The sequence below is a fragment of the Nomascus leucogenys genome, chromosome 13 (genome assembly GCF_006542625.1).
Source record: "Nomascus leucogenys isolate Asia chromosome 13, Asia_NLE_v1, whole genome shotgun sequence".
Lineage (NCBI taxonomy): Eukaryota > Metazoa > Chordata > Mammalia > Primates > Hylobatidae > Nomascus > Nomascus leucogenys.
The window spans coordinates 29,313,509-29,326,580 of record NC_044393.1 but is presented as its reverse complement, the minus strand read 5'-3'; the positions used below and the strand labels follow the sequence as shown (position 1 = coordinate 29,326,580).

General features: G+C 43.5%; 1 protein-coding gene across 5 annotated transcripts in view; it reads right to left on the bottom strand.

Moving 5' to 3' along the window:
* Positions 1–13,072, bottom strand: part of NCOA6 (nuclear receptor coactivator 6) — a 113,939-nt gene that overhangs the window by 9,276 nt on the left and 91,591 nt on the right. For all 5 annotated transcript variants that reach the window (XM_030825203.1, XM_012511984.2, XM_030825204.1 and 2 more), the window contains 3 exons: positions 12,787–12,855; positions 8,648–8,684; positions 3,370–3,518 (listed from right to left, as the gene is read on the bottom strand). In XM_030825203.1, coding sequence (XP_030681063.1) covers positions 3,370–3,518; positions 8,648–8,684; positions 12,787–12,855 — 255 coding nt within the window. The remainder of the gene's footprint in view (positions 1–3,369; positions 3,519–8,647; positions 8,685–12,786; positions 12,856–13,072) is intronic.

The following is a 13,072-nucleotide window of genomic DNA, read 5'->3' as shown; positions in this document are numbered from 1 at the left end:
TCTGCCGTGTGACATCTCTAAAGGTCAATACCTTTTCCCCGCTTTAAAGGTAAGTACATACCATATTCTATAGCCTAGAAGATCTTGCTCTTTTGGGAAAGTGAAAGGCTACAAGAACATGCAGAACTGAGGGGAAGCAGATTTTCCCACAGAACTCTAGGCATGTTCCCTTTTATGCTTTAAGTTTAGTACTTCAATTTACTGAAAAGTGTGCTCCCTTCCAAACTAGTTTCTGCCTAGAGATGATTCCCAGGGAGGAGGAATGAAGTTATTGGCTTCATGTCTCCACCTAAAATGAGGATACCTAAGAGACCCTGACTGTGGCGTATACAGTATTCCTGGAAAAGAAAGAAGGCTCCTCTCACCTTTGCCCCTTAACTCTCCAGCAGGCTGAGTATGGTGACGGTACTTTGTACACCTCAATTTTACCTGTATATGACCTCTGGCCTATTCCCAGAGGCTCTTGTGAGGCATCGTGACATTCTTGCCTAGAGACATAACCTGCCAACAGCAGCTGAGTCCTCAGATCTGCGTCTAGTGTCTAGTGTGGGTGCACCAGAATCTGCCTGGTCTTTAGGCTGGCATCCCAATGATACTTGACCGTTTCTCAGCAGTCCTGCTGATATCAGGTACTCAGCCAGGATCCCAGCTCTTACCTTACCCAAATTGAACTACTTAAGCTCAGCACATTTCCTAAGAGAATGATCTGGTCACTCCCTCCTCATTCTGATTCTTCAGGTCTCAGCATAAATGTCATGTCATTTTTTTCCAGAAAGCATTCTCTGACCTGGCAGAAGAGCAAGGTATCCCAGCTATATGCTCTTATAGTGCCATGTAATTTTGCTATCATAGCATTTAACATTTAACACAGAGTATTAGAATTCGTCTTTCAATGTGGTGAAGACAGAGACTCTTTTTTTTTTTTTTTTTTTTTTTTTGAGATGGAGACTCACTCTGTTGCCCAGGCTAGAACGCAATGACGCAATCTTGGCTCACTGCAACCTCCACCTCCTGGATTCAAGCAATTCTCCTGCCTCAGCCTCCTGAGTAGCTGGGATTACAGGCGCCCACCACCACACCCAGCTAATTTCTGTATTTTGAGTAGAGACGGGGTTTCACCATGTTGGTCAGGCTGGTCTCGAACTCCTGACCTCAGGTGATTTACCTGCCTCGGCCTCCCAAAGTGCTGGGATTACAGGTGTGAGCCACCGCACGTGGCTGAGACTCTGTCTTTTCGCTATTATAACCTCAGGGCCTGACGTAGTAAATATTTAATACATATTTGATAGATGGTTATTCATCTGATAATTACTGATTGGTACATCTCTGTATATGGCACCATACTAGGCACCAGGGATACAGTAGTTAGCAAAATCAGACATAATCTCCTGCCCTAACCAAGTATACATACTAATTACCTATGTCAAAAACTGGCATAAAAAGTTATAGCTGTGGTATTACGAAGAAGAACCTGGTGCTGTGATTCCCCACAGCAGTGGCAACTAAGCTAAGAAAAGTAGGAAGGGTGGGACGTTAAGGAGAAGAGAGGTGGGCAGAGAGAAGAGCACTCCCTGCAGAAGCTGCAACATATGCACAGGCTTGTGATCAGAGGAATGAGGACGGCATGTCCAACTTGCCAAGGGAAGTGGGATGAGGCTGTGAGATGACAGGGCAGAGACCACACAGAAGCTTGTGGGCTAGGTTGAAGCTTTTGGACTTTAATCCTAATTACAATGGTAAATCATTGAAGGGTTTTAAGCTAGTGGGTAGTAGCTTAAAATGGGCAGTTTTTTGTGATGAATTTGATATAAGGGTGAGGGAGAGAGGTATCAAGGAGGACTTGTCTAATGGATAGATGGTGGTGCCTTTTATTGAGATGGGGTACAATGGCAGAGGACCTCATTGTTGGAGGTGAAAAATCACAAGTTTGGTTTTAGATATGTTGAGTCTGAGGTTCCAATAAGGATGTACATGCAGTTGTCTAAGATCTCTAGGGGTCTGTACTAGAAATAGAAACACAAATTTACAAGTCATCTGTGAAAGGCTGTTACTAAAGAAGGGGGGCATGACTGAGATCCATTAGGGAGAAAATATGAATTTGAAGAGAAAAGGTGACTCAGGATCAAAGTCTGAGGAAGGTCACCATCTAACGGCTGGGAAGGGAGACTGAGGAGGAGCAACTGGAGAGGTGGTAGCAGAAGACAACAGAGAGTTCTTGATCACAGAACCCAAGGGAAAAGTTAATTCAAAAAGGAGATAGTAGTCAACAGAGAACACTTACAGGGTAAGGTTCTTAAGAAGGTCAGAGGAGATGGGATCAAAGGCATGGATGGAGAAACTGGCCTTAGACTTGAGGAAGGACAGCTGCTCTATTATAGGAAGCACAAAGGAGGATACTGGTAGATTTATTTCTTGGTAGTGGGAAGCCGAGGGAATTCTATTTTCTCTGTGAAGAGGTTAGGGTCTCTACCAAGAGAGAGGGGGAGAAAGTATGGATCAGAGGTTTAAAAAGAATAGAGAGTAGGGAAGCGAGTTGACCACGGAAACATGGAAAGATAGCTGGGCCATATTCAGGACCTATCTGAAGTGGGTGATCATGAATTTAAAGTGGAATCAGCTGGGCGTGGTGGCTCAGCCTGTAATCCCAGCACTTTAGGAAGCTGAGGTGGGCAGATCACTTGAGGTTAGGAGTTCAAGACCAGCCTGGCCAATGTGATGAATCCCTGTCTCTACTAAAAATAGAAACATTAGCCAGGTGTGGTGGCACACACCTGTAATCCCAGCTACTGGGGACGCTGAGGCAAGAGAATCACTTGAACCTGGGAGGCGGAGGTTACAGTGAGCTGAGATCACGCCACTGCACTCCAGCCTGGGCAACAGAATGAGACTCCATCTCAAAAAAAAAAAAAAAAAAAAGTGGACTCAAGGCCAGGTGTGGTGGCTCATGCCTGCAATTCCAGCTTTGGAAGGCTGAGGCAGGAGGATTACTTGAGCCCAGGAATTCAAGGCTGCAGTGTGCTGTGATTGTGCCACTGCACTCCAGCCCAGGCAATAAAGTGAGACCCTGTTTCAAAAAAACAAACAAACAAAAAGCAACAACGACAACAAAACCAAAACCCAAAAACCAGTGGAATAAATCTGCCCTGTTATGTTCTTTTTTCCAGCAGTGCTTGTTGCTCTTGAGTACACACACAGAAAACATAGCTCAATGAACAAATAAAGGAAGGATCAAACAGGTAGTAGAAGACAAAGACACTTGACACACTTCAGGAATAGAAGCAAAGATGAAGGACAAAGTCTTCTGCTGCTGTGGTAAGGACTCTATTCCTCTATTTGACCCACAAATAGCACCCACATCCCACCGCTAACCTTTAGTAGAGCTGGAGGCTGAAGCAGGTCGAGAAGATCGTTTACGATGTCCATTTTCCACACTTTCAGAAGCCACAGTTGGCTCTTCAGTTCGGGAGTTTCTTCGGCTCGGGATTTTGGACTTTTCAACTATCTCTTTGGGCTCACTGCTGACAGAGGGAAGCAAAAAGTTTCCAAGCAGGTGAGGGAACCAGGCCACACAAAAAACAGGCTCTTCAGATAGTTTCATTCATAAAGTAGGAGACTAAGAACTATATAGTTATTCTGGAGAGAAAGCAGTTCAACCTGGGGCAATAAGCACTATTGCCTTCTATATTACTGGGGGTTTAAAAGTAAGTCTAGCTTATTACATTAGTAAAAATAAAATAGTAAAGCATAATGTTGGTGAAATTGTAGAAAAACTGGTAAAGGACATAAAAAAATTGGAACAAAACTCCCCTAATTCCTCACCCATTTTCTTTTCTCTTTTTTTCAGACAGAATGTCACTCTGTCGCCCAGGCTGGAGTGCAGTGGCGCTGTCTCAGCTCACTGCGACCCCCACCTCCTGGGTTCAGGCAATTCACCTGCCTCAGCCTCCCGAGTAGCTGGGACTACAGCCATGTGCCACCACGCCCTGCTAATTTTTGTCTTTTCAGTAGAGATGGGGGTTTCACCACACTGGCCAGGATGGTCTTAAACTCCTGACCTCAAGTGATCCACCCACCTTGGCCTCCCAAAGTGCTGGGATTACAGATGTGAGCCGTTGCACCAGGCCCCTCACCCATTTTCCTAAGGTAATAGTTCCCTTCAAAAATTAAAACATTTTGGATTTTGTCATTTTTTAGAATCATGAAAACGGTCTTTAATATACGATGTCTGAAAATTGCTATTAACTCAAAATAGTATATAAACCTAGGAAATTATTAACATATACTGGCATTTACTAATGATCCTGGTAGAGTCAGATAACAGCATATTAGAAGCCACAGTATGGGGATAATTCACAATACACTGCTAGGTATAATGAGTGTCCACACCCCAACCCCCTTTTCTTAGTATATGAAGATTTAAAATTGGTAATATTCACTGTTATTGAGGATACAGGAACAAAAACATTTACATACACTCCTAACTGGACTGTAAATTGTGTAACCCAGTGGTTCTTAAAAGGAGGCAATTTTGCGTCTTAGGGGACATTTAGCAACATCTGGAGACATTTTTGATTGTCACAACTTGGGGAGAGGGGTGCTACTGGAATCTTTTGGGTACAGGCCAGGGATGCCACTAAACGTAAGCCCCACACAACAAACAGTTATCTGGCCCCAAAGGTCAATAATGCTGAGGCTGAGAAACTCTGGTGTAACCCTTGACTCAGCAATCCCACTTCTAGGTGCCTAAGGAAACAAATCTTTTTACAGAGCTCCACACATAAGGAAGTTAAAACATTTTATTTGTACTAGTGAAAACAGACCTAAATACCTAACGATAGTAGATTAGTTGGCTAAATCATGGCATATCCATATGGAGTCATGAAAAATCATGTTTTAGATTATTTAATGACAAAAACGATTTATGACACATTACCAAGTAGGAAAAACTTACCAACATAATGAACAGTATAATTCCATTTTCATTGTTATATGTGTTGAGTATATATGTAACTACATATGAATAAATATGAGCTATATACACATAAATCTTTTGTTGTTGTTGTTTGTTTTTGAGATGAAGTCTTGCTCTGTCCCCCAGGCTGGAGTGCAGTGGCACGATCTCAGCCCAGTGCAAACTCTGCCTCCTGTGTTCAAGTGATTCTCCTGTCTCAGCCTCCTGAGTAGCTGGGATTACAGGCATGCACCACCACGCCCGGCTAATTTTTGTATTTTTAGTAAAGATGGGGTTTCACCATGTTGGCCAGGCTGGTCTCAAACTCCTGACCTCAAATGATCCACCTGCCTTGGCCTCCCAAAGTGCTGGGATTACAGGTGTGAGCCACAACGCCTAGCTTTATACACATAAATCTGACACAATATATTTGGGTGCACACTGTGTGAAAAAGACTAGAAGCAGATGAACTAAAATACATGTACAGTGAATACTGTTGAGTTGTAGGAATACTGGTTTACTGGTGAGTTATTTTCTTCTTTGTAATTCTCTGATCTCAATTTCTGGTTTTCTTTAATAAATTTTTACACTTTCATGGTTCAAAAATGCATGTTAAAATGATCAGAAAAAAAATTCTTTAGAAAATTAAATTTGCTTGCAAGACATGTAACAAATAAAAATAATGCAACAAAACAAAACAATACTGGTCAAAAGGCTGCCTCTTCTAGGAAGTCTTCCATGATCTCATTTCCCAAGTAGAGCTGTCTCTTTTGTCTCTTGGGTTCAGTCTTTATCTGGCATTCTAGAGCACCCATCAGATTGTACATCGTGTTCTATTTTAATGTTTTGTGCCTTCAACTAGACTGTGAGCCTCTTAAGGACACAGACCATAACCTGACTGTCAACTATCGCTACCCTTCCACTGTTCACTCCTGCCAGAGGACCCTTTGCTAGTAGCACCGTGGTTGGGAACTGGGACACACTGTTCACTCCCATAGCTTTATGTATAACAGCTGCCCCACACCCAACCATAAGCCAAGGTAAGTCAAAGAGAGGTGAGGCTGGAGCTGGGGTGGAATTACAAGTCAGGGAGATTTATACCTCCTTTGAGAGGCGGTGAAGATGGCTTTCTGGCTAGGAGCTCAGAAAATGGTCAAAGCTTCTGAGGAAAGAAAATCCTTTTTTTAAAAAAAATTTTTGTTTTTTCTTGAGACAGGATGTCACTCTGTCCCCCAGGCTGGGATGTGGGTAGTGCAATCATGGCTCATTGCAGCCCTGACCTCCCAGGCTCAAGTGATCCTCCCACCTTAGCCTCCTGAGCAGCTGGGACTACAGGCAAGTGCCACCATGACCAGCTAATTTTTTATTAATTTTTTATTTTTTATTTTTTTTCATAGAGACGGGGTGTCCCTATGTTGCCCAGGCTGGGCAACTCCTAAGCTCAAGCAATCCTCCCACCTTGGTCTCCCAAAATGCTGGGGTTACAGGCATGAGCCACGGTACCTGGCTAGATGATTCCTAATGAAAGTGCCCGTTTCTCCTGGCAAAACAAAAGCCACAGCAAGACTATCCTGTTTTTTATGGTCAATGCTCAGGTATCTCTGGAAACAAATACCCCAAATGTATTTTTGGTCTGATTAGCTTCTTTCTCTAGACAAATAGCCGGTGCATGCTTGAGAAATGCAGATGAATTCAAACATTAGCCCGATCCAAATAAAACCAGACAGGCAGAGTGGTATAGTAGGAGTAGCAATGAATTTGGAGTGAGATGAACAGGGGTCAAGTCTTAGCTATGCATTTATTGACTATGCTATTTAATGCTCTATGTTCTAGACTTTTTTTTTTTTTTTTTAAGATAGAGTCTTATTCTGTTGCTCATGTTGGAGTGCAGTGGGCACGACCATGGCTCACTGCAACCTCGACCTCCCTGGGCTCAGGTGATCCTCCCACCTCAGCCTCCCAAGTAGCTGGGACTACAGGCACATACCACTATGCCCAGCTAATTTTTTGTATAGACAGGGTTTCACTATGTTACCCAGGCTGGGTAACACCTGGGCTCAAACACCTGGGCTCAAGCCATCTGCCTACCTCGGCCTCCCAGAGTGTTGGGGGTACAGGTGTGAGCCACTGAGCCTGGCCGTTCTAGACTCTTTTTTCTTTTCTTTTCTTTTAGACAGAATTTCACTCTGTCGCCCAGGCTGGAGTGCAGTGGCATGATCTCAGCTCACTGCAACCTCCGCTTCCCAGGTTTAAGTGACTCTCCTGCCTCAGCCTCCCAAATAGCTGGGATTATAGGCATGCGCCACCATGCCTGGCTAATTTTTGTAGTTTTAGTAGAGACGGGGTCTTACCATGTTGGCCAGGTTGGTATCAAACTCCTAACCTCAAATGATCTGCCTGCCTCGGCCTCCCAAAGTGCTGGGATTACAGGAGTGAGCCACTGCGCCTGGCCTCGTTCTAGACTCTCGATCTATAAATCCCATCTTGTCTGTTGCAATACATAGGTTAAATATCAGGGCTCTGAAGTCAGAAGGCTTGGGTTTGAATCTAACCTTCACCATTTACTAACTGTGACCTTGGGCAATTTAGTTAACCTTTCTGAGCTTTAGATTCCTCATCTATAAGACAGAATTTACTTTTCTAATAGATACTGTGAAAATTAGATGAGATAATACATCTAGGGCTCTTGTAGCTCAATCTATTAAGGATGCATGGCATGGAACAACATTCAAATAAATGGTGGCTATTAACCTCCTCACAGGGATGAAATGAAGATTAAATGAAAAAAATATTGTGAAAGTGTCTTATGAAGTTGCTGTACAATTATGAGAAGTTCTTTAAAATATTATCCAGTGCATTCCAACACTAAAAGAGGCAAGACTGTGCGTGGTGGCTCACACCTGTAATCCCAGAGGCTGAGACGGGTGGATCACTTGAGGTTAGGAGTTTACGACCAGCCTGGCCAATGTGGTGAAACCCCGTCTCTACTAAAAATACAAAAATTAGCTAGGTGTGGTGGTGCATACCTGTAATCCCAGCTACTTGGGAGGCTAAGGCAGGAGAATTGCATCAACCCCAGAGAGGGAGGTTGCAGTGTGCTGAGATCGTGCAACTGCACACCAGCCTGGGTGACAGAGCAAGACTCTGTCTCCAAAAAAAGGCATGACTTTTGGAAAATGGTAATATTCCTCTCCATAGAGCTAATGAAGTTGAAGCCATAGATGTATTTCATTTTGTAGGGTTATGTGGAGCAGCACAGTGTAACAGAAAAAAGCATAGGTTTTGGGTCAGATCCTGCCTGGCTTTCTCCTTCTTTTGCCTTGAGGGTCAAACAACTGTTCTTTAGAAGACAGCTGCAAGGACTATTATTAATATTAATATCAATGGTAACAACAGCTTCCATATATTGAACATTTACTATTTCCTCATTATGCTGAGTGCTTAACGTGTTATCTCACTCAGCTTTGAAAACAACCATAAAAGGTAGAAACTTGGCCTCCAGGTTTTATTCAAAGAAATGTTACCTCTGAGGGATCAGGACCCATGACAGCTCTCTACGTTAGCAGTAAAAACAGACTGGCGCAAGAGTGAAGGAAAAGGACAAGGTGAAGGGAGGTTTAAAGACTGAGAAAGCTGATACCTTTCAAAGAGGCTTATGCTGTGTTCATGCTACATCTGCAGAAATGATCATCTTACCTTTGTCCAGAGACTATGGCAGCATTTACCTCCAGCTCTGTAAAAAAATATAAAGGATAGAAATGAAATGTGGGAGCTGCTACAGAGAGAAGCTAGGAGTCTACGAGAATTCTCAATGCCCTATTTAGGCTAAAGTGTCCCTGTGCACAGCAGGATTCTCACCCTACATGGTATGGAGACAAAGCTGGCACAGATACAACTTGGTTTGTTTGGGACATAAGACACTTGGTCTATTTTTATTTCTACTCCACACTGTGAAATAACTTGTTTGGATTAATAGAACTAAGTTCACCCTTCCTTGTTCATATTTCATCCAGTTACAACCAGGTTAGCAAAATAAGTCTCTTCCTCTCATGTGGAAGAGACTGTTTTCATTTTAAAACATCTCCATCCACCTTCTTGGCACTTTTTTTTTAAAAAAAGCAATCTTCAAATATGTCTTGAACATCTATTAAGGATGCATTCTTCTCCAAAGGACTCCCTCACTGAGTTTTAGAGGGCATAGTGTTTTGCTTTCAGATATTTCCTTTAGACCTCATTCTATTCCTTTCTTTCTCAACCTCCCAGCAATGCCCTCCAAGCAAGGAAAATCTTAGTAATTTGTCTAGCAGGGTTTTGCATCAATGAGCACACTCTGGGTTTACTACGCACTTCTTCCTCAGCACCAGCAGAAAAACATTTGCTTTCTCTATTATGTGCCTTTAGGTAGTTCCATATTTTCCAAAAGCCTTCCCTGATGTACCAGATAGCAGTGATCTATCCTGCCTCTGGCCTCCCACAGCCCTATTCCTGTTCCCCCATTGAGGGAATTCAGCACCTCATTACTCAGTGTACATGTCTAACCTACTCTACTAATTACATGGTAACCTTAAAGGCAATGAAGTCAGAGTGCCTGGTTCAAAATTTTGACTTCAATGCTTATTAGCCATGTGATCTTGGGTAAATTATCTGACATCTCTGTGCTCAATGCCTTATCTAAAAAATGGGAATAATCACATTACCCACTTCAAAGTTAAGAAGATGAAATAACGCATGTAGAAATTTTAGTATGGCACCTGACACTTAGTCATAACTCAATGTTATTAGCTATTATTATTGCTATGAAGATCAGATTGATACAGCCTTCCATGTAAGGAGGTTGGACTACTCTGCCTTTAATGCAAGGTGCTAGTAGAAGGGAATCTTTGATGGGAGGCTGAGGCAGAGGAATCCCTTGAACCCAAGAGGTGGAGACTTCAGTGAACCAAGATCACGCCACTGCACTCCAGCCTGGCGACAGAGCAAGACTCCGTCTCAAAAAAAAAAAAAAAGAAGGGAATCTTTGCTTCTCGTTGTTGTTTAGCTTCCTGTATTTGTACCCACAAAGCCTGAAAACCCGTCCACAAAAAATAGATACCAATTCACTGAGTCTCTGCTACTTTGCTGGCTTGGGTGGAACATATAAACTCAGGTAATGTGCGCTCAAAAACGAAAATGACTCAAGTCAAAAGAGGTGCTCATCCTCATTGTTATTTTTTTGAGACAGGGTCTCACTCTGTCCCCCAGGCTGGGGTGCAGTGGCACTCACTGCAACCCCCACCTCCAGGGTTCAAGCGATTCTCCTGCCTCAGCCTCCCGAGTAGCTGGGACTATAGGCACGCGGTACTATGCCCAGCTAATTTTTGTATTTTTAGTAGAAACAGGGTTTCGCCATGTTGGCCAGGCTTGTCTTCAACTCCTGGCCTCAAGTGATCCGCCCGCCTCGGCCTCCCAAAGTGCTGAGATTACAGGCATAAGCCACCGCACCTGGCCTATTTTTACTTTTTGGGGGACGGTCTCACTCTGTCTCCCAGGCTGGAGTGCAATGGGATCACAGCTCACTGCAGCCTCAACCTCCTTGGGGTCAGGTGATCCTCCTACCTCAGCCTCCCAAGTAGCATGCATGCCAAGCCCAACTAATTTTTAAAAATTTTTTGTAGAGATGGGGTTTTACTATGTTCCCAAGGTAGTCTTGAACCCCTGGGCTCAATCAATCCTCTCGTCTCAGCCTCCTAAAGTGCTGGGGTTACAGGCATGAACCATTACACCTGGCCTAGTTTGCTCTTCTTCTTTTTTTTTTTTTTTGAGACGGAGTTTTGCCTGTTGCCCAGGCTGGAGTTCAATGGTGCAATCTCTGGCTCACCACAACCTCTGCGTCCCAGGTTCAAGCGATTCTCCTGCCTCAGCCTCCCAAGTAGCTGGGATTACAGGCATGTGCCACCACACCCAGCTAATTTTGTATTTGTAGTAGAGACGGGGTTTCTCCATGTTGGTCAGGGTGGTCTCAAACTCCCAACCTCAGGTGATCTGACCGCCTCAGCCTCCCAAAGTGTTGGGATTACAGGTGTGAGCCACCGCGCCTGGCCTAGTTTGCTCTTTTAAAACAAGATGCTTTTGAGAATCTTAACACTATCACTGCTGATTCACAAGTAGAGATCAAGAAGGTTTGATGAAGGTAATCAGTGGCTCTGAGGGATGTTAAGGATAAGGAGATTCATTTACGCCAAACTTCAAAATGGAAGAGGATTCTTCAGCCAATTACTGTGAGAAGGGGGAAAAAATGATATGGTAAACCCTATTTTCTAGAGTAGGGTTGGGGCAGGAAATGGAATTCCCTTTCCCTTTATAGTTACTCCTTTTCTTACCAAAAATGAGTTTTGCTGTATGACCCCTCCTTTAAATAATGTGCTCCATTCCTACCCTTCTCAAATATCCAACACGATGTCAGGTATCATGTGGGCAATTGGCAGCAAAGAAAGAATCTGGGTGGCTGGGCCGGGAGCGGTGGCTCATGCCTGTAATCCCAGCACTTTGGGAGGCCGAGGCGGGTGGATCACGAGGTCAGGAGATCGAGACCATCCTGGCTAACACGGTGAAACCCTGTCTCTACTAAATATACAAAAAATTAGCCAGGCGTGGTGGTGGGCACCTGTAGTCCCAGCTACTCGGGAGGCTGAGGCAGGAGAATGGTGTGAACCCAGGAGGCAGAGCTTGCAGTGAGCCGAGATTGCGCCACTGCACTCCAGCCTGGGTGACAAAGCAAACTCCATCTCAAAAAAAAAAAAAAAAAAAAGAAAAAAAGAAAGAAAAAGAAAAAAAGAAAGACTCTAGGTGGCGGAAATATTTTTTGCTTGCACACTATTTTCAGAGGCCTGATTTTACTCAGAGTGTGCAGTAGAAAGTCCTATCCATCACAGAGGATGTAGCATTCTGAAGTAGGTTTTAAAATAATCACAAACTACACCTTACTTTTACTGGCTCAGACTCATAAAATTAAGCATGGCTACTATTGCTTTTTCTAATTTTGTCAAGTGTGTGAATTGTAGTTTCAATGAGATTCTTACCTCTGTGGGGACCAGTCATACTTTTTTTTTTTTTTTTTAACTCCTCAATAATCTACAGTGACAAAGAATCAGGCGAAACTAAACTGTACCATATCTGTGATATTTATCTGCCTCCACAGTCTATAAAGGCAAAACAAGGGCTGTTGCTGCCATCATCCTCATGTATTCTGAGCTGACCCTTATCCCACAGCAGTTATTTGTCAGGTTACCATGGGCTCCTACTTCCAGAAATATCATCCCTTGTGCTATCTACAATATATTGGTCACGGGGAGAAACTTAATGCCACCCAGAGACGACTGAAATGACTCTGCCTCCCTGGAGGAATGGCTATCACATTGTGGCAGAGACTCTATGAACAAGACTCCACTACTGTCATGATAATAAAATTACGAAGTGCATTAATGCTTGCCAGCCCAGTAAGTCACCATATGCCAGCTATTCAGCTGCCAACCATGGGTGCCAGGGTCATAGAACAGGGAAAACTCCGCAACAGAAACCCATGGCTGGGTGGGAGACAGACAATGGGCACGGAGATGCCCTTCTTGAGTTCCCTAGCTGACACTATGAATGCATAAGAGAGCAAGCTGGTCGGGGGGGAAATAATCTCAAGTAGAACTGCACAAGCTCTGTCACTCAACCAAAGTCTGCTCTGAAGCAAACAGATAAAATAGTTCCAGCCACTTCCTGGCATAAGAACACATGACGTTGAGGACAGCAGTAGTTCCTTCACATGTAACCCATCCCACTCCAAGAAGTTTTTCCAAAGTACGCCTTACCTGATCTGGCAACAGAGGCCTGCAGTGCTGTGGTTGAAGTTTCCTTTGAGACTAAATTCTGCGACGGGGCTAAGGCAAGGAAAAAAAAATTATAGACCTTTTACTTTCTTTTCTAAACAAAAAGAAAGCATTAACCTAATCAAGGGCTAAGTAACTGCTGAAACAATATACTCTTAGAGAGCAGTACTCAAAATTGGCCTCGAAATTACAAGTACATTTTAAAACTTACTACAAAAATTAATTACCATAACACCCAGTACCAATGACTACCATTTAGGGGTATAGG